We start from the raw sequence: 22,500 nt of genomic DNA, 5'->3' as shown, positions 1-22,500 counted from the left end.
ACACACACACACACACACACACACACACACACACACACACACACACATAGAATGAACAGAAGATGAATTGGGCCAGTGACTGGCTGATTTTTCACAGGAAGAGGTCACTGTTGTTTAAATGAGTTGCTCCAAATCCTCCAAGCAGTTCAGGAGATTGTTGTGTTTTCTTTTGTTTTTTTTTTTTGCACCAACAGCATGCACCAGTCTGATTCAAGTATCAATACATCATGTGATACTTTAGTATTGCAGTGGTGCAGTGCCTCTGGTAGGCATATATGCTGGTTTGGAGGTGTCAGTTGAAAGATGACACGTGGTCAACATGCTAGTGATTGATACTGGATGAAGATTTAGACAATGAAAACACAGTGACAGTTGTCCAAAACACAACTGTACCACAAAGCTGTGTGCTAACCAGCTGTATGCTAATCAGCTGCTGCTCGACAGCGGACCGAAAAAAAAAACACAACCGCAATATAAAACTTTACAATAGCTACATTTTGGATTTTTTTTTCTCTGATGGAGAAGAAGAAAACAACAACCACAAGAGAAATTCTTGAAAACGCAACTAAAATGACAAACCAGTGACCATAACACAACGACACGTCTACTAATACTGACACTTTAGCCGACATGTTTTTGGAAGGCTAGCTTTTGAGGTGAAAGTGCGCGATATTTTGAGAGTGAGCACGCACACACACTGCAGATACTACACAGATACGTGACAGACAGAGAAAAGGAAACTGCATCGTAAGTATAGCAGACTGGCGCCGGTAGCGAGCACATGGGATCAACTTTGCAACAAAGCAGTGCTAATTTTGGATGTCTGACAAGAGGTAAGTCGAGGCGAGAGAGGCGACACTGAAACGTAGCTTTAAGTGTGTAACATTTGGAGATCCTGAAGAAGGCACAGCGACCCCAAGTGGTTCCATTTTAAGATTTCAGCGTCTTTCAGAGGAAAATGGAAGCAGCACACTGGGAGTGTCTCTTGAGCTTCGCTAGAAATCCCTTTCAGTTTGCTCACACATGGACAAATAGGGACAAAAACCTTGGGAGAGGTTTATTTGTCTTTTTGTGTTGTTAAAAGGTTGCGGCTAGAAATTACACATTAGAAATTGTGTTTTGTTCACATCGACAATTTTGCCAGTCAAGGTGAACCGCATCCTTTCAGCAGTAGCTTGTAGTGGGGAAAATGGCTTTCATAGTGATGGCTAAAAAAGATTTCAGGAGAAAACATTCACAGGCCAGACCTTTTAAAAAAAATCAAATATATATATATATATAAAAACTACAACAAAACACCCAAGCACACATACTCAGTGGGTCGTCTCTAAGCGATCGCATCCTGGTCCCTGATTAACGTAATGATAAAAGATACACTGATAAGAACTTCAGTAGCAGGAAGAGAAAATGTAATTACAATGCTCATTTAATCAATTATCCCTGCAGTTACGGCGTCAGCATTAGCGCTCAGCCGTGAATTTGCTAATCTGCAGTGGTGGAAACAACTTTGCGGTGGTAGCACACGTGGGGGGGGGGGGGGGGACCTGGTTTAAGACGGGGGATGAAACGGTTGGGAGTTGCCACTGCCGTAATTCATCACCCACTAAACGCATGCAAGCGATCATTAGTTCTGCTAAGTGGTTTGGTTTAATCCCAACTCTTCCACATGGAAGTGTTTTCAGTTAAAATACCCCCCCTCCCTTCGAAGAACCAGCTAACCATGTGTAGCTTTGGTTTCCTTTATTGTTTTTTTTTTTTTAGAATTTATTTTCTTCCTCCCAGTTTTCTAAGTAGGAAAAAGAATTAGAATTTCTGATCATCTAGAAAACCACTAGAAGTGAGGCTAGCCAGGTCACCAACGAGGCAGCTGGTCAATCATCTGAGCTGAAGATGGAAATTCTATCAATTATAATCTCGTGGATTGTGGACCGCACGGTTTCCAAAAATCCATTTGTGTTTGTTAAGAACACGATCACCACAAGACAGCGTGACTGTTTTGAATTACGATGAAGAACCCTGATTGCGACCAAAATCTTATGTGTTTCATCAAACTGGTAATACCCAGCTTCACTGGGGGAGGGGAAACTCGCGATCGCAATCGTCATCATTTTTGACACAACTGACACAGTTTTGTACAAAGCATCGTTTGCGACCAAAGTGCAGATTGGTCCACACGCCCCTGATTGTGATCAGCTTGACTGGTGTTGTCATTTTACCTTTGTTCTTGTGGTAATTTCTGGCTGATGTGTGCACCTACTCAAACTCATCTCTTTTTCAATTTCCTAGTGAAACGCAGTGTCGTGAGATATTGAAAATAATTATTACTGAAGTGTTGTCAAAAGAAAATACTGACTTTAGGGAGCCCTGCCTATCTGATGTAGGTTTCAAATACTTCAGGCTACCTAAAGGCCCACTAAGTATATTTGATTTTTTTTTATTGTAATAATAATAATAATAATAATAATAATAATAATGATAATAATAATAATAATTATAATTAATTGACTGCAGTGCCCTTCTAGTTGTATGAAAATATCTTTCCAATAACAACGGCCTCCTTTTTCGTTTCGTTTTGCAACGAGTGGAAGGTACATGATCACATTGTGAGGTTTATATAGAGACATCCCACTCTACAGGCCGGCTGAGAGATGAAGATAGAGAGAACAGAGGGTGGAGTACAAGAGCGAGGGCAAAGACAGGGGGGGCGAGAGAGCACACAGAGGGGACAAAAGAGGGAGAGATTATGATTCCAAAGCAGTGGACGGCATTTGTCTTCATTTGGCGTGACTGCCTTCATGCGTTATTATTAGTGGCTGTCGGGAAGAGAGGGGCAAAGAGAGGGGGGTGGGGGGAGTGGGGGGGCGAGAGTGAAGGAAATGAAGTGGGGAGGTTTGTCGGAAAAGAGAGAGAGCAACAACAATGGAGAGTGATGGCAGGAGAAAAGAAAGCTTTGGTTTTCCAGCAATGGGCGGCGAAGCAATCAGCCACTGAAACACACACACACACACACACATACGCGCACACACACACACACACCAGAGGAGGCGGTCCAAGGCCTGACATCTATTTTAAATATTTGTCATGTTCACAGGGAGAAGGAAGGTCAATGGACACTTCAGAGGATGAAAACTGATTCATGCATTTAGACGGGAAAAGTTGAGGCTCCCTTATTTCACCCATTTTGAAAAAAAAAAAAAAACGATGTCGTCGTCACAGGCCTGGGACACACACACCTGTGCCTTTTGTGACATCCCGGATGGAGCAAGCGGAGATTGCTACTTACATATCTAGAGGCCAAACGAGAAGCAGTTGTGAAAAACAGAGTAAAATGTTGTCCATCTCAACAAATGATGCCATCGTGGAGCCACAACAGGCTGCTGATTATCTGAAATATATTTCTTAACGAAAAACAACAGCGTCCCTCCTCAAGACGCTGCTGGCCTTGTGAGTCTTGATGTTTCCTACCTGTCGCGAAACATTTTTAAGAGCTGCTGCGACGCCGTGTGTCTAAAACAGAAGCAGCAGTTTGCAGTGTTTTGTCTGATTGTGTCTGATTTAAAATGGTTCACAGCTCAATGGAGACAACTTCCAGTGGATTCGCAATTTCAGTTTTATCTGGTTTCTAATTGTTGTTGTTGTTTTTTTTTTTTGCATATCTGGACATCTGGGAAAGATAATTTATGTATTTTAAATTAGCCCCTCTAAAATAACATTCACTCTTTTTTTTTTTTATTATAGTCCTACGACACGCAGCAGCATCATATTATTACCCTGCTTCTCTGATCAGTTTGAAGCTTTCCAACTCATCAAGTTAGCTCTTCAATTTGCCAAATAAACATCAGAGCACTCAGATATTCATCGTCGGGTGTCTTCCTCTTACGTAGATATAATGTCCAGGCAGAAAAATGAACTCGTATTGAGATTTTTTTTTTTTAGTGCGATTCTCTGTGTAGGCTGGAGACATGAATCCATAAACCAGCAGCGAAACTACAGACCTGTCTCGCTCCTCCCCACTGACAATTTCTCTCCACAATTTGCCAAAGATAAAGTAATCAGAGATTGAAAACGATTTACTTCTTCTTCTACCTGCCTAGATGCCATTAAGATGACTCGGGGTCGTTATATTTCCCCTCCGTTCTTTTTGGAACAGGAACTCAGATCAAACACCCCCCCCCCCCCCCCCCCCCCCCTGCGTTTCGATTTTAGCCTCACCTGCCGCTGTGATGTTATTTCCATTTGTATCAATGTGTGTCTGCGTCGAAAAAAAAACAGAGTTTGATGCTCACCGGCGTACAGATTACATACACAAGCAGGTTGAAATGCACGTGCATGCACAAAATCACAGGTATAACTGAGGGTGTGCCATCAATACAGGAGCCACAGATACAAGAGCTGCATGGAAGCCGCTTCACTCTTCAAGCTCTCCTCTCTAACTGGCTGATTTAGTGCTCAGGCACGTACTGGAGTGGAAAACAAACGCCCGCAGCGGCGACGGCGGCAGAGTGAGAGGTCTGACATGCTAACTCTTAAGGTAAAAACATAAAGAGACTTGCTTTACAGCCAGGATTCGACGCCTCGACTACTCAAGGTGTTTGTGTGCCTGCAGAGACTGCAGCAGCAGGAGAGCACCAATCCGTCGCAAAGCCAACACAACTGATGCTTAATAGAGGGGAAAAAAACAAACACAGGAAAGTGCTGCAAGGATTGTGCACCTCCTCCTATTGTCTGTCTTCTGTTTGACCATCGACACACTTTGGCCGCTTAAACAAGACAACCATAAAAAAAAATAGAATAAAAAAACTAAACTGTCAATAAATTTGCTTGCGTTTTGTGCTGAGTTGAACTGTCGCACTTGTCCCAGGCAGCGTCGTGTGACTCACATCGCTGCGCGTCTTCAGCGAGAAGTAGCAAAACTCAACATGCCGTCTCATGACAAGAAGCGAAGAGAGGAGAGCAAGACACCTCCATCCAGTCTAGAAGCACGGCCTTTATCGGCCAAGTCCACAGTCGGAGTACAACCCTCGGTCCCGCTTCTTATAAAGAGGGTCCACCACCTTGGTCACCCAGCCCAAAGGCAGTGTCCAGGACCACCCCAGGATGTTGTAGAGGCATGTCAGCCAAGTCAGCCCCACGACAACCAAAGAGCACTCACACCGCCAGTCCTTGTGCCACTGTCAAGCCTACAAACCAACCAACAGAGGATATGCCTGCTGGGGCTCACCAGCGACCTTTCAGCCACCACTCCGAATGGCTGCATTGATGGTGGAGGTGGACAACATGGCCACTGGGACTCAATGTGGCCTGTCTCTCCTGGGATCTGGGTGAAGTTCATCTAGTGGTGGGAGTTGAAGATGCTCCCAACAGAACTTAAACGTATGTTTTGGGTCTGGCCTCCTCCTCCTCCTCCTCCTCCTCCTCCACCTCCTCTGGCGGTTGCAGCTAACCAATGTGATTATTGGTCACTCATCCCCTTTCTTTACCTGAGTATCCCAGAAGAAGGCCGGGTCCACTGAGATTTGGCCTGAGACTTGAGATAGCGAAAGACTTATAAGCAGCCCACCCCAGCCCGTCACCTCATCACAGACAACGGCAGGGTAGAAGAGTGTCCAGGCAATCTCAAGAGTGCACACACTCATACACCAGTGGGCATCTGCTGCCATGCAAGGCGCTGCCAGGTGCAGCCCATTGGGAGCAACTTAGGGTTCAATGTCTTGCCCAAGGACACTTTGACAAGAGGACAGTTGGAGCTGCGCCTTGAACCGCTGACACTTCAATCATTGCACAACCTGCTCTAGCAAATAAACCACAAAAGGCAAAGGTCTCGATTTTCCAGACCGTCTGTACTCTGCCCCTAACCCCGTGGTCTTGAACTTTGGCCTCTGACCGCAAGGACGAGATCTCTGACACAAGCAGTTGATGATGAGTGTATCCTTAGAGAGAGGATGAGAAGCTCCGACACCCAGGACCAGCTCGGAGTAGGTCTGCTGCTCCTCCACATCAAGAGGAGCCAGCTAAGCTGTTTCAGATGCCCCCTGGAGAAGGCATGTCCCACTGGGAGGAGGCCCATGAGAAGAGCCAGGATACGCTGGAGTGACTGTGTCTTTCAGCTGGCCCGGGAACGCCTCGGGATGCTCCTGGAAGAGCTGGATGAAGTGCCTGGAGAGAGGGAAGTCAGGGCACCCCTGCCAGACAGCTGCCACTGTGACCTGACTCCCGACAGAGCAGAGGAAGCTGACGGACGGACGGACGGACTAGAACTGAACTTACAAATGAACAAAATCACACTTGACTGGAATTGAATTAAATCAGCATTTAAAACCAAACTGCATCAGTCCACCAACCAGAGCAGAGGAGACCAGAGCAGTGCCAACCAAGCTGTAGTGAAAATCAAACCTCAGTCCTAACAAACACACACACACACACACACACACACACACACACTTAATCATAAACGCAGAGGAGGCAACAGATCAGTTTTGGGAGAGGAGCCATAACCTTCCCCTCACTACCCACAATCCCTCTGGGACCTGCCCTCACCAGCTGCTGCTGCTGCTGCTGTCTTCCTAAAGCCTGAGCTCGCAAGCACTCGCACATGTGCGCGCGCAGACACACAATTTTTCTTGAGAGAATAAAACGAGAGACAATACATGGACAATAGAGGAGGGGGGGGACGACAACATCTGGGATTGATGGAGGGTGTGTGTGGGGGTGTGGGGGGGTGGGGGGGTGGAGCCAAAATCATGGAGGTGTTTCCTCTTTGATTTGAGAACATTTCTCTGTGGCAGTGTAGCTCTAGACACACACACACACACACACACACACACTAGGAACAGTGTTACACCATTAAACACACCTTTCCAGACGGGTGGTACACACTTACACAGCACGTTTCACAGTCTGTGTCTGTGTCTGAGCTGCATAGTGTGAGAACAAACCCGAGGAAAACAAAGAAAAAAAAAACAACAATAAGAAAAACGGTGAAAGGAAGTGGAAAGAGCAACGAAAAAATAAGAGCAACGGAAAAATAAGAGCATCTCAGCGAGCGACAGAAGAAGAAATGGAGAAAATCCTCGGCCGTCTCCGTCGACTGTAAAACCATTAATCCACACGCTCGCAACCTTATAATGAAATTATTCAGCGGAATCCTCTTTCAGCACGGACGAGCGTGTGTGTGTAAGAGAGCAGATTAATTTGACGGGGGTTGAGGTGTCCGTCTATCCCGCCTCAAGTAGAGGAGGGAGGCTTTCACTCGCCCGTCGTCATCCCTTCCTCCGCTGCTCAGCATCAGCTTTAGCAACGTGCACGCACGCACGCACACACACACACACACACAGAGACACAGAGAGAGAGAGAGCAACAGTGGGACAGAATCTCATCTTCTCATTGATGCCATTTGTTCGATTGTCACTTTGTCATTCTAGTGATCATGTCTTCCCTTTAGTCTCTCACACACACACACACACACACACACACACACACACACTGTCATTTCCAATCTGTTTTCTGTCAGACGCTCCACTCCGTCACGCGTGTCCACATCAGGTCTGTTTACATGGGACGCCAAGCGTGTCGTTTTCATCGCCACGCTGACATTTCCCTTCCGTCTCAGTGTCGCTCATTGTTTATTGTTGGACTTTTGTGCGTTTTATTTTTCTTAAAATCAGCTGATGAGGTGTATTTCAGCCACGATGCTCCTGCAGTTCTCCACCACACTGATGTTGTGACCTACACCAGTGGTGACTGAAGTCCTGCTGGTTTTCTCCCTGCTCAGGCTGCTGAATGAAGGCGCCAGTGACACACAGACAGGCTGGTGCGCTGCTGCCAGGCCCAAATTGCAACTTTCACTCTCATATTTTGGAGCAGACGGCATCCGATGCTTGACTCATCTTAGGACGGAAATACAGTTTTTAACCTTTCTGGTGGTTCTTTGTGTTTATTGGTAAACAGAGAAGTGTTTTTGACTTTCTGACACATTGGGATTCGTGACAGGAGTCATGTTATGTTTCGTTCAACTTTGTTCAACATATCGCAAATGTAATGAATGGGTCTGGATGCACCGTTAAGAAAGAAATAACAATGGAAAATATCAAAACGGAAATAGTTTCATTTGGTTCCCATTTGAGACACCAGGGTAAGAGTTGGTTTACATAAATATGGAGATAAAAAGGTAAAATGAAAAAAAAAAAATTAAAGCGTGATTAATTGCAGTTAACTAGAAAATTTCGAGCTTAGTTGTGCATCAATCAATAATTGTTTGACAGCCCCACTGGAGTCATGTTGGGTTATTTAAACACAGATTCTCTTGTTGCTTGAATAGACGACAAACAGGCAGATTAAATAGGAACATACAGTGTACGCTGTTTGAAAAGCAGATTTGACAATGTGATCAGATTTCTATTGTGGATATTAAAGCGGTGTAATACAGTGTTCTTCTTAATAGCACCTTGTCAAGACAGTGTATTAAAATGGGATGGCAGTGATATTCCCGGGAGCAGGATATGATTGATGTTCGCTCACACGTGATGAGAACTTAGACAAGATAAAATAATTGTATGAAAAGGTTTTAATATTGACACCTGCCTCCTCTGGTCTCTGTCTGACCTCGTTCACCCTCCATTTCCTCTGTCTCTCTCTCTCTCTCTCTCTCTCTCTCTCTCTCTTCACCCCCAACCACCACCACTTTCCCCAAGCCCGTTGAAATTCAGTCCGTCTCTCAAGGTTGTTAACTCCCTCCCTCTCTCACATCGGCATTACGTCGGCCTGGGAGAAGGTCAGAGTTCACCGCCATCCGCCTGCCTCCGCGCTCTTCCCACCGGACCGCGTGATTGACAGCAATCAGGGCTAACCTCCTCCCTCCTCCCTCCTCCCTCCCTCGCCCGCCTCCACCTGTCAGGACAAAACCGCTTGGCCTGTGTCTGCGTACGTGTACCATTTACTCTGTCATTTTTAATTATCCAAATGATATTCAGCTTCGGACTAAACCTCCTCCATCAAGGAAAAAAAAGGGGAGAAAGGGGGGAAAAAAAAAAAGAAAAAGCCAGCGCCTCCCATAATCCCAGCGTCCCCCCTCACTGCTGTCAGGAGGGCACCACAGTGACTCCATTAGCATAAGAGCGTGTTTGTTTAAAGAGCCCTTTCCGCCTATAAAATCAAACAATTAGAGATGCAGACAAGCCTTGGCCTATTGACTGCATAAATAATAAGACTCTGCACTCGTCCTTTTCCCTTTTTTCCCCTCCGCTCCTCCTCCTTCGCACTCTGGATGCATCGTTTATTGGTTCAGACCCCCCCCCCCCCCCCTCCCCCGCCTGTCGCTCAGCAGTTATTCCCCGTGCTAATGAACCTGCCGGACCTCACAGGAAGTCAGGGATGGATGGAGGGAGGGGGGCGAGGGGGAGGGATTTGCGCGTAATCAGGATGCGAGGCCCGGCGCTCGCCGCCGTGACCTTTAGTCTCGCCGCCGCCCGGGTCACGCCGGGCCTCTGGAGTCATCTGCGCATGCAGCGGCTGCCGAAACCCGTCTGAAAGCAGCCGCTCGCCATTTGCACGTTGCCTTTTTTTGTGTGTGTGTGTGTGTGTGTGTGTGTGTGTGCGTTTTTGAATATGCACGTGTGAAAAATTCATGGTTAAGGGGTATGTAATCCGACGAAGCGAAACAGCGGTGGAGTCCCGTCAGCACATGAAAGTCGAGGCGCTTCAGAAAACCTCATTTTTATTTTATTCTTTTTTTTTCAGAGCGGGAAGACAGAACAGAATAACTCATCTTACAAATAGGTGGTTCTCTGAGGTGGAGTTGAGTCTTGGTGTGCGCCACGTATAAAGGTGAATTTTTCAGGTTTGCTTGGCATCCTCAAACAAAAAAAAACCTCAGGCGGCTTATAAATGATGAACCAATCTCACGTGTAAAAGATGTGCAATTACATAGGCATGCGAAACAAACGTGAATAGCAGGGGCGACTACACAGAGATCCGACTTCGGCAGGGCATCTGTTTCCAGGGAGGAGATAGCGAAGAAGAGACAGAAGACAGAGGAGGAGGTCCTAATGGGGGGACGGACCTGATGCAGCCCGACTACAATAACTTTCTGTTTGCCACAACTGACGACCTTTTGCCCCCACTTCCAAACACGTGTAACAAGCTACAGCGCTGCAAAGTCGACAGCCTGCAATTCCCAGGCTGGCCTCTGTGCTACAAAGAGTCGACACGTCCAACGGTAAGGAAAGAACTGAAAAGGTGAATGCTACGATGCATGGCTGAACAACAACAACAACAACAACAAAAGAGTAGAAACACAACCTGAGACGAGGAATTTAGGAGCAATCCAAAATCTGGAGGGATTTGACTCGAAAATCCCATGAGAGGTTCAGGCTCCATTTTTATTAATCCAGATGTGCAGGTGAGATTGAAGGACACTGTCAGTATCGTCTCAGGCTAAATCACACTGATCTTGAACACTGTGCCTGCTTCTTGACTTCTTTTCTGTGAGGAAGCGCCATTGAAATAATCTCCACTCACTTTTCCTCCAGTAAGCAACACAATAAATGACGTGTCAATACCATCCTGCCGTGACGTGTGTGGGCAGCGGCAGTGATGATGGCGCTCACTCACTTGCTGTCCAACCACTCTCCCAAGCAGACCAGAGTGCTGTTGTTTAGTCCTCTCCCTGGGTCTCAGACTGCATTCAAATCAACCCACACAGCTGGAATTAGTGGTTAAACAGGGGTTTGGTTCACCCACACTTAACAAGGCCGGTGTAAACACAGCCTAAGACAGAAGAGCGGAAACCGCAGCCCTCCATCCGGAGGGATTTGACTCAAAAATCCCAGGAGTGGTTGAGGCTACATTTTTTATTCAAGAGGTCTCTTTTCCAGATGTCCAGGTGAGATTAAGGACACTGTCAGTCACAGACAGCCATATGTCTGCTCCGCAGCGGTGGAAACAGACACCTGAATGCAAAACACAGTTTTTTTTTTTTACACAACAGGAGATGGTTCTCTTAAATCCAAAGTGGCGAGAGAAGCCTTAATATTCCAACGTCTCAACACTGAGGATACTCGAACAATAGACTGCATGTAACCATGGTTTTAAACTCTCAATAGATATAATAAAAACCTGTATTTTCCAATTTCCTTGTGCCCACTGCCAACAACGGCACTTTAGCCAAAAAAACAAATATTTCCATCAACCTCACACTGGACAAAAGATCAAGTATCAAAGGCAAAACTTGCTTCATTATTTAGATATTAATGATTTAAAAAAAAAAAAAAAAAAAAAAAGTTTGACAGCTTCCCACTGCATAGTTTTCACTTATATGTAGGTATAAAACATGTTTCGCAGATGGATCCCTGAAGGTCACCTGACTGTCGAGACATGGAAAAAAACATGAAACATCTCGGTGAAGTTTCCCACTCATTGTCTCGTGTCAACGTAATAGAAACAGTCAGAGGTGCCAGTGCACAGTTTCTGTCTTCGTGTTGTCACCACTGAAGAGTAACAGACCAATGTGTCGGTTCCACAATTAGCCGATAGCGACATGGAGGTCTATCAATACCCCACTCTTGGCCAGTTATATTTGTTACGCCAGTGGATGATGACTGATGAGTTGTGTTAAGGTGCAGTGAGCAGTGCTGAGCTCGCACCTTGATGCAATTTTCATGTTGACATGAGAGACAGAAGAAGAAGTGGTGAATCGAATCCGTGCCATCTTGCGCGGCCACATTTCTAAGGAAGCCTGGTGTGGACAATCCACCAATTATTCGTAATTAGGCTGAAAACTGGCGTCCGCAAATAAACCAACGGAGAAGAAGGTGGACAAGGTAGCCAGGTTTGTGCTTGCAGGCCACCGTAGTTCACTGGCTGGCAAGCTCAGGAGAGGGGCAGAGAGTGAAAGTCGCTCCAATCTATAATGTGACCACTTGATGTCGCTGTTTCTTCTTCAAAATCTCCACTTTTGATACACTGAACCTTTCAGTCAAAAGCAGAAGGACTTTTTCCTCCCGCAGCAATGAATATTCTCCTCTTAGTGCACTTACCGAAGATTAAGATTTGAGATTTCATTGAAACCCAATGATAACGTGCTAAGCAGGTAATACGAGTCAAAGGAATTAAAACAGTTGAATTTGTAAAAAGAAAAAAGGAAAAAAAAAAAAAAAAAAAAAAAACGAGCGCGGCCGCACAGCTGCCGTCTCCTGGGAGCCTTTCAGAGCTCCGTGTGTCAGCAGCACCTCCGCGGTCACACTGTCGTGACCGAGCAGGAGCAGCAGATCCGTCCTGTCATTCCGGCATCTCTCCACGTCTCCGACTCTAATTCTTACCTACGGTGACACTCATTGGCTGACAGTTTGATTGACGGGGCTGACAGGAAGCGGTGTCGTTGCCTGCGCGCCGTCCCTGTCGTCTTTAATTTCCTCTCATAGAGGTGACAACGCGCCGGCGCCTCACATCTGTGTTACCGGGCGAGTGAAGTGGAGCGGCTGGTTAGCGGCGGCAGGTGAAGGACACTTCATCCATATCAAACAGGACAAAGTGCTGCATGGGCAGTATTTCAATTTTTTTCTTTAAACCACTGACCTGCCGAGTAAGCCGTTGTCTTCTGGAGTAGATTTATTTTATTTTATTTTATTTTTTTAACTAATAATACTATAAAAGATACATGTTTCCCCTCATTGTTTTATTTTTAAGTGCCAGAAAAGGACAAAAGCACACATGGAAGTGAATCCTACTAAACTTCATATCTATTTTACATTTCAACCTTACGTGTCCCATATTTGATCTAAAGAGCAGCAACAGACACAGACGTCCGGTCTCCACTCCGCGACACTCAGACTTTGTTCAACTCTTGGATTTTATCATCACTGGAGATCATCGTGAACAAATGCCAGGGACAAATCGTCGAGGGTTCAATTAGATTTATCAATTAATATTGTTGACAAAAGCAGAGGAGATCTCCCTCCCAGCACACAAACCGTTGAATCAACTCACATGCTTTACGAACAGGTTACATTATATTTGGAAATTCAATCCAATGGACTCATGTGAACCTGAGGTCCTGAACTTATTTCACTTTTTCCAACCCTAAAAAGCACTTTCAAAAGAAGTTGGATTTTTATGCCAAATTACTTATTTTCAAAACTTGGTGAACCTAATTCTCTTCTACTTTGTAATTACGGTACTGAAAAAAAAAATCCCCTTAAAGCGTTCTCATTTCCATAAACTAATGCTTCTGTCTTGGTCCTTAATTTACAAACACAATTTCTCTCCCACAGATAATACGTTTGGAACAACAAATACACAATATGCAAACATAAATCCTTTTTTATGGAAAATGGTTTGTCCATGGGGATTGATTCGGCTCACTAGCTCATCATGTCTGAACTTCAAGACACTTATGGTCTTCCACCAATACCACCAAGACAATACAGTACATGCTTCTGTAATGCCTCTTGAAAAAAAATCGATTGCTACATATTTGACCCTTTGACTCTTGACCACTTCAAAGAAAACTAACAACGTTGGTTTTGTTTAAAAAGGACTTTGTCTCTATTTCTAAAATATATTATTTTGTTGGAGTAATATTATATTACTATAAAATTGCATTCATGTGGGGATGGCGCCACACAGTTCTGAAAATTCACAGCAGCGGGCAGAAAGTGTGCCGGCAAAATGCACTCTTGCTTTGGTAATGAAAAACGTGTATAAAATGTCAACTGACCCAAACCCATGCCTTCAAACTGTGTGAGGAGTCTTGAACCGCCTCTGGCAGGTCAGCCCAGGGAAAGCCTCTATTTTAGCCACCGGCCACTGAAAACGCTACCTGACGAGAGAGACATCTTGTAGATTTACCAGCACTGTTGGACATTGTCTGCTCTGAGTGAAAACTCAAAGCAAAGCAAGCGGCGGATTTGTGATTTTCCCTTTTTTTAATCCGGTTAACAGGATTTGCAGTAGATTTAAGAGAGCGAGTAACCAGACAGAAAAACTTTGTGATGGAAAGTTTTCAATTTTCAAAATTCATCACTGGGGGACCTCAAGGTAAGTAAGAGAAGAAGCACACAGAGGGAGATGAAAATGAAGTTGCCATATGCTCAACGTCAAGATGGCGACATCCTGACCAGACATTACACTGACTCTAACGAGCTAGCTAACTAGCGGTAGAGCTAATGTTGGATAATGATGCTGCGACAGCTGCACATCGACAGGTCGCCCCCTTCATGCTGCGTTTGATTCTCACACCCAAAACAAACAGGCTCTGCGTGTGTGTGTGTGTGTGTGTGCGTGTGTGTGTGTGTGTGTGTGTCTACAGGTGTGGGCACTCATTATGCCAGGTGCTCTGGCAGCCTGCTGCAACACAAACAAAAGCTCTCCCGCTCTGCCTCTTTGCGTCTCTTCTTTGTCTGACTTTAACTAAAGTGTGAATCTGTGCACTCTGCGTCTGCTCATCAATCACTCTCTAATTGTTCACACTCTTTTGACAAACACACCAAGGCAGTTTACTTCCCTGCACCACCCTGCTCTCCTCGCTCTGTTTAATTAGTGTCCGTCTGTCCGCCGCCTCTTCATCTTCAAACGCCACCTGGCATCTTTAAAAAAACATCAATCTTCTCTTTAAAGCCCCCCCCCCCCCAAAAAAAAAAAAAAAAAACCCTCGTCGTTCATACTGCTTGATCAGCAACAACTAAACTTACCGCAACTTCGAGACCTTCAGGACTCGAAGGATGGAGCCACGGTTTGTTCCACACCTCATGAACTTTTAGCTGAGCTCAGTGCAGACACTTTCTTACCTGCGATGGCAACCATTTCAAAGAAGAACCTGCGTGTGTTCTTCTTTAAAGCAGCAGTGTGTTGTTTAATTCTGAATCACGCTGAAAATGTCAGCAGATGTGTTTCCATCAACCCTAGGATTGCGCAACACCTCAATATGGCAATAAAAACTGGTGATGGAAACAGCTCAACTTGGAAAAACCTCTCAAATATGGCTGTAAGGTTTTGACGCTCTCCTCAGGTGGTTCTTCACAAGTATCCATATAGAGCAATATGGCAAAAGTGTCATGGAAACACCTGATTCACATTGACGTGTCAGCGGACGTGACGTACGGGGTCACGTGACCAGTTCACTGACCAGTGAAAATGGCGCGTTATGATTGGACGGAGGAGGAGACGGGATATTTTTTTATAAGTAATCAAAGAGAAAAATATAGCAACCATTGTGGACAGCAAACAAACGTAAGCCATCGAAAGCAAGTGGAATTGTCATGCATCTGGTGGGACGAGATTTTACGAGAATTTGGGCCTATGCGGTTCACACCATTCAGTGGAAACACCTGCAAATCGCAATTGTACTTTGTCGAAATTTTAGAAATATCGCTTTCATTTTGCCAAAAAGGGAACGCAGCAATATTCTTGTGCTCAACAATCGTCCCAATTTTTTATGCCTAGTTTAGTACAAACCAACCGACAAAATTATCCTAAAAAAAAAAAAAAAAAAAAAAAAAGGTTAATAAACCTTTAAAATTTCGGTTAAGACGAGACAACAAATTAAGCAACCGGAAAGAAAACCAGAGGAACGTTTCCAGATAAAACGGGAAAAGTACGGTCAAAAAGAGTCATCGCTTCAGAAGACGATCTGCACTCATGGTAAAGTTCACACAGGTGCTCACTATTAACTCACTCCCACAACACTGACAAGCGCATGCAGGCAGACGCACAAACGCACAGCGGACCCCAACAGGAGGAGGCACGTGGAGCTTTACATCCGGCCCAATGGCTGCTCTCTCTTCCTGTGTCTCTGCCGCACTCTTTCTCTCTCTTCATTAAGCGTTATCAACCTCTCTGGCCTAATCTCTCTGAAATTAGTGTCTGGTCTCCACCACCTAAGTGACTGGCTGGCATTCATTAGCGCCGCGGTTTAGCCAAATCAATCACGCCGCACCCCGTCCGCCACGCTTTCTTAAAATGTCATCCTCAAACTTCTCACAATCAATTAAGCGGGAGATTAATGAGGCCAATTTGCCACCAACACGTCGGCTGTCCCCCTACGCTGAAAAGGCTGCACACGTGCGCACGCACACACACACACACACACACACACACACACACACACACACACACACACGTTCAGGGCAGAGAGACACAGTGAATCATGTACGTGTATTGAGGACACGTGTAAGTGAGCCCTTGATTTAAAGTGTATTTAAATTTCTGAAAGACAACATTAAGTCAATGTCATGTCCAATGATAAAGAATGTTTGATGTCCCAAACTCTGCATATGGATTTGGTTTCGAGGACTCTTGATGTAAAATGTTGAAAACTGAACCTAGACCATTGCAATGGAGTGATTTAAAGCTGACGGACAGTTTGATATATTTTTTTTCTATTGTTTTTTTTAATGGTGCTCGTCTTCAGAGTTTAATCTTTAGGGCCTTTTTTTTTTTTTTTTAAGTTAAGGTTTCAGACATCGCGTGTGCCTCTCAACATCAAGTGTTGTTCTGGAATTCTGGACCGTGCTGGTCATAAATATGAAGAAACACTTGTGTGAAAGTAGTGGGCAATAGTCATTCTACTCTCTGTAGACAAGAAAGAAATACAAGCTGTGAAACGAGGAGCTGACTAGTGACGCCTTCAGGTTCTTCTGTTAATGTCAATAGTTTGAAGACTATGGGATGAAGTGGAATGAACGTGTTGACAACAATCCACATGAACTCGCCAGCCTCAAAGTCTCGTGCACGTGGCTTCACCCTGCTAATGTCCTGGTGACCACGTCTGCATCTGCAGACAGAGCCCTTGGATTGACTTTTCATGCCCCACTGTGCAATCCAATAACACTGCTCTTGGTAGTTGCTCCAAGTGGTTATCAATAATTCTTCTCAATACTCATTTAAAAAGTAACAAGCCTGTTTAGAAAGTGCGAGGAGTGGAAGTGAGTGAGCGTGGAGTCAAATACCAGAAATAAACAGCACTCAGAAAGAATTAAGATGCTGATGAAAGTACTGAGGCACATTAAGAAGCTTGTTATGGATCACAGGCAAACTAATCGCTGACCTGAATCAACCAGCGATGATCTTGGCCACGTCTACCAGCAGCAGGTCAGGTACATCAGTTCTTCAACACTGGCTGACTGGCAGGTATAGCAGGATGTAGGTACCAGCCTGGTACCACCTGGCCAACGTCACAGTGCACAGCATCATGTGAACCTGAACACTGGATTCAGTGTTGGTGTAAACAGGACAATCTGATCTTTGATCTGGAAAGTGGCAAAGTGACCGTGTCAACGCCACCTATTGAGTGTCGCCCTTTGATATTCTTCTCCCTCACTTGCTCCTGCCAGTGATGGACTCGGCAGTGGAGGAGAAACAGCAGCTTTTCCCCACACTGCGTCTCGTCTGCAGACATCCGAACTGAAGACAGCCAACACGTCTTCTGCCACTGAGCATCGGAACAGAATCCGGTTTTGCTCTCACAAGCTGCTCCTCGCTCCACCTAGGTGTGCGTGCGTGGTGACAATATGTTCCGACAGTTTAGGTTGACACGCCAGACACCCAGTAACTCCTGGTTAATCCTCAGGGAGTCCCTGTGAGAACTGTACCTCGCCAGATTAAAGCAGCAGTCGGATTAGAAGTGACAGGGCCAATCTGGGCCTCCTTTCACCTTGGAGTGTGTGTGTGTGTGTGTGTGTGTGTGTGTGTGTATGTGTGATCCGTGATATTGACTGTGATTTAATAATGTTATTGATTGAAATACTAATATGCCTCATTATTCAAAAAATGTCAATCATGTGATGGAGAATGTTTCCCCATATTTGTTTCCTTTTGTTCCCAGTAGGACCTTCACGAAAACACTGACACTAATACCACTAAAAACAACTAAAAAAAATCCCTTTGCGGAACCTGAAGACGTCACTAGTCAGCTCCTCATTTCACAGCTTGTATTTCTTTATTGTCTACAGAGAGTAGAATGACTATGCCCACTACTTTCACACAAGTGTTTCTTCATATTTATGACCAGCACGGTCCAGAATTCCAGAACAACACTTGATGTTGAGAGGCACACGCGATGTCTGAACCCTTAACTTAAAAAAAAAAAGGCCCTAAAGATTAAACTCTGAAGACGAGCACCATTAAAAAAAACAATAGAAAAAAAAAATATCAAACTGTCCGTCAGCTTTAATGCTCGGTTCTAACAGAAATTCCTGTACCATGAGTTTTAAAGCCAGTACTAACTGAGTCTTTGGCAGCGTCTGAGTAAAGCCCCTGTTCCTAAACCTGCCAAAGAAAACTAATGTGTTAATGGAGAAAAACAAAGTGGAGGAATGGAAACGGATGTAAAGTGGACGGTCAACATTTGATTCATGGACAAATGCTCCTGTTGTGTATATTTGCGTTTCCACCGTCTCTCCGTGATCATTTTCACCTTTGGGACTTTGAAAAGGTTTGTATCCATTTACTGATGCCAAATTTGCTGGTGGTTTAATTACAAGAGCTGATTCATTAAAGTTCGGCTCTGTTTTGTTTGCGCTCTTTCTTTTAATTTCATTGTTTGCTTGGGACAAACATTTTATTCCGATTCCTCAAATTTGATAACGGACAAAAAAATATATTGTAGTTTAATCTGAGGCTGACTGAATTTCAAGACAATAACAATTCATCAGGTGTAACAGATGTAAACACACACACACACACACACACACACACACACACACACACACACACACACACACATACACACGCACACGCGCACACAGCCGACTTCTAGGTTTAACAACTAAAAACGAGACTTGTGAACACTCGGGCTTTAAAAAATGATTTGCCAAACGGACACACACTTATCTGGCACATGTTGTATAACGCACACATGCAGATTAACTGGCGTTATCAGCGGTGGTATCGCGGCAGCCTGGCTGTGATGTTAAAAGCTCAGCCTTTGGGCTGTATGTTAAACAGATAAGGAGTGGAGCATGTTAGGGATTAAAACTACAAGACACACACGCTCACACACCCGCGGGAGCGAACAGCGATAACCCAGTCATTATCACACTTTCATAATTCCATTTAATAATTCATCTTAGCCGCGGCAGCAGCTGGATGTTGAGGAATAATTGAAGTGGTGAAAAATCCAAGTGTGAATTATGAGCAATTGCGGCGCTAATAATGTAAAGGTACATTATGAGGGAAAAATTATCTGAAGATGGGGAAATCATAAGAAATAAAAGTCTCATTTTAAGGAGAAATGTAACACAGTTTAGAGCCCTGGATATTATGCTCTGAGGATGTGTGAACATGGCAGCGCTGTCCAGAGCCCGGCCCACAATACATGGGAATTTTCTTCTTTGGTAAAAGGGCTTCACTCCTCTGAGGATGTTTCAGACTCTGCCCACTGACTGACACTCATCACTTCGTCAGTCAAAGGAAGAAATACTGTGAACTCAAGTATCCGCCCTTAGATTGTGGGTTCAATAACTAACTGGGTAATACCTAAGAGTGTCAGTATATTTCTAGAGTACGAGTCAATGTAGTCGTGTGGTTTGCAGTTCCAACAATGTCGGCGTTGAGGCAAAGATCTTTGTTAGTCTCCATGTCTGATTTTGACGGCTGGTGCTGAAGACAATATTTGGTTGCCCGTGACACAACCAAAGATTGTCATACATTAAAATAATGAAATAACTTGTGCGACTTGTGTGGCTAGCTTTTAGACGACATATATTGTCACAGATCTGCTAGTAATCCTTGCAGACAACTGATAATGAATCTGACCCAATGGTGAAGCCCTATTATAAAGTTGTAAAAATGCCAATAGCTTGTAACATGCATTCATCCAATGCATTACTCTCAAAGTTATAGCTCTGGTGGTTTGATGCTCTGCGTGTGTCTCTGCATTGAAAATACATTGCACAACATACGTGCAGATTGGGTTTGTTGTTTTGTTTTGTTTTGTTTTGTTTTTTGAACTTGAAAGAGGTCCTACCTGTAAAATGTGGCTGCCCAGGTGAGGCTCGAAGATCTCCGAGGCCACGACGGTGGGAGCCCTTCGTCGCTGGGCGCCGATAGCTGCACACAGACACACACACGCACACACAGACACACACACACACACAGGGAGAGAGAAGGAGCACAGGACAGGACAAAAGAAGACCCGTGAGACTCAGACACATTGATACGAGCAAAGCTCTTCCTCATTCATTCGTACAAACACACATACACACACACATACACACACACACACTCACACACATACAAACACACGTTAATACAGCCTAGCGTGACGAACACACATGGCACAAGACAAAAGGAACCAGTGAGGTCAGCTCTGCAGAACAGTGTGGATCAGCGCCACAGATCAGCATCATTAGGTGTTGACTGGACGGTTAGAAGAAAGAAGAGAGACGCTGGTCACCACATAGTCTCTGGCTGCTGCAACAGGAAATGTACGAGTGAAAAAGACATTGTATTGCACAGTGTTCACAAATTGGCATATATATATATATGTATATACATATGCCACATATTTTTTTTTTAAATTCAGTGTAATAGTTGCATAATGAATCAAATATTTGGATCTGCTCCTCCACTTCAGTGCTTGCGTGTTCTCTCCGTCCTACATTCCCTCGGACCGAGTTTTGAAGAGAACAGCCGGCAAGCGAAACAGACGGCAATACAACACTTTGGTTCATTTACTGTCTTTTTTCAACAAAAAAAAAAAACAATTGTTTACTGCTGGAGTCTCTAATAACAATCTGCAGCACAAAAAAAAAGAAAACAGTGAGATGCAGGGAGGACCGAACGAAGGGAAGACTGAATTGGTTTTTAGCTTTCTAAAATTTTACCCCTGAGGGCGAAACTCAAAGAAAAAAAAAAAAAAAACTGGTACAACAGCCGCAGAGAGAATGTGAGAAAAAAATATCTGCCCTCAGGTCGGACTGTCTGGCTCGCTCTCTGTTCTTCCCAAAAGTGGTAAAAAATAAATAAATAAAAAAAATAAAAAAAATAGCATGAGGACAAAGGTGGAGAGGGCGAGGCAGCAGCGCCACAGCGTCCAGGTTAGCAACTTCCACTCGGACCAGAAACACTAAACATCCCATAATTCAACAATAGCACTCAACTCCGACCAACATTCTCTCATTCCAGGGCCCCTGAGTGTTTTTAATTCATCGTTATTATCATTACACATGTATACAAACACTACCAGTCAACAGTTTGGACCCACCCTATGAACTGAACGTCGACATTGCAGTTTCTCACTGAAGGCATCAAAACTACGTATGAACGCACATGGAATTATGGAGGAAACGATAAAAGTGTAAAATAACAGAAGATATGTATATGTATATATACATATATATATGTGTGTGTGTGTGTGTGCGAATATTGTTTGTTGCTTCATACATTTTAATGTAAAGAATGTCGAGTGACCACATGCGGGGGGGAAAAATGCGGTATTAAATAAATGTGCTTTGCCTCGAGCTAAAAAAAAAACAAAAACAAAAACAAGTGACACTGAGCGAAGCAAAGTTCAGCACCTCAGCAGGAAACGGTGTGAGGTGGTGAAAGTGAAGGAGGAGACGGAGACGTTGCGAGTGAGGAGTCGGGACTGGAGGACGGAGAGGGCGACTCCACCCAGACTTGCAGGGTGGTGCTGGAGCCAGCGGTGGGACAGTGGGTGAGAGTGTGAGACTGGGTTGTCAGGCAGGTGAGCAGGGCAGCCAGTAAAGCTCAGCTGAAAAAAAAATAAAAAGATTTTGTGCCCTCAGGTAATTTTCTCCTCTCTTCAGAACCTCCGCCCTCGCCTCCCTGCAGACCTCATTACGCAGAATTTTAACACACGCTTTAACACTGTGCTTTTTTTTTGGTGGGTGGGGGCTGTGTTTGAGGTGGTGGGGGTGAGGGTATTGGAGGGGGTGTAATGTGGCTGAATTAGGCTCAATTAATGGTGTAATGAAACGGCCGTGCCACTTAAAAAAAAAAAAAAAGGAGAAAGAGGCGGATGGAGGGAAGAGGTTTTTTTAAATTTTTTTGGTAGAAAAACAAATTCTCGACGCGCCGACTGAAGAAAATCAAGAGGAATCCGTCCGTGTTTGATGTTTGAGCGACAGTTGCATCGTAACTGCAGGACGGAGGAACGTCGAGAGTCGGGACGCAGCAGTTAACGCCGACATGCAAACGCACACTGGCTCGCAGGTGACGACGCAAGAAGTGGGAACAGATTCCAATTGCAGGAGTTTAGTTCAGGCTTGGCCAAACTACGGCTGTCTTAACGAGTTCATCAGGAGGAAGCCGACCAATCATCTTACAGTTTGCCATGTGACCTTCCACTGCACGGGTCAGAGTCCAGGAGGAAGTGCGAGCTTCCTCTTCTGTCTGGGTTTGCAGTAAACAACTTTTATTGTAGGGGTAGGTGTGTGTGTGTGTGTGTGTGTGTGTGTGTGTGTGTGTGTGTGTGTGTGTGTGTGTGTGTTTCTGCCACTCCCTCCAGCCATGCTCAGGGCGCTTCGCCATCCATGTGTTTGTAAC

General features: G+C 44.7%; 1 protein-coding gene across 2 annotated transcripts in view; it reads right to left on the bottom strand.

Annotated features, from left to right (window-relative positions):
- npas3 (neuronal PAS domain protein 3) overlaps positions 1–22,500 on the bottom strand; it is a 240,477-nt gene that overhangs the window by 84,163 nt on the left and 133,814 nt on the right. For both annotated transcript variants that reach the window (XM_076027729.1, XM_076027730.1), the window contains exon 4: positions 19,958–20,040. In XM_076027729.1, the coding sequence (XP_075883844.1) occupies positions 19,958–20,040 (83 nt within the window). The remainder of the gene's footprint in view (positions 1–19,957; positions 20,041–22,500) is intronic.

The sequence above is a fragment of the Nelusetta ayraudi genome, unplaced genomic scaffold (assembly GCF_046127955.1).
Source record: "Nelusetta ayraudi isolate G7.1 ecotype Tasmania unplaced genomic scaffold, CSIRO-AGI_Nayr_v1 ptg000021l, whole genome shotgun sequence".
In the NCBI taxonomy this organism is placed as follows: domain Eukaryota; kingdom Metazoa; phylum Chordata; class Actinopteri; order Tetraodontiformes; family Monacanthidae; genus Nelusetta; species Nelusetta ayraudi.
This window is presented reverse-complemented; position numbering and strand designations above follow the sequence as displayed.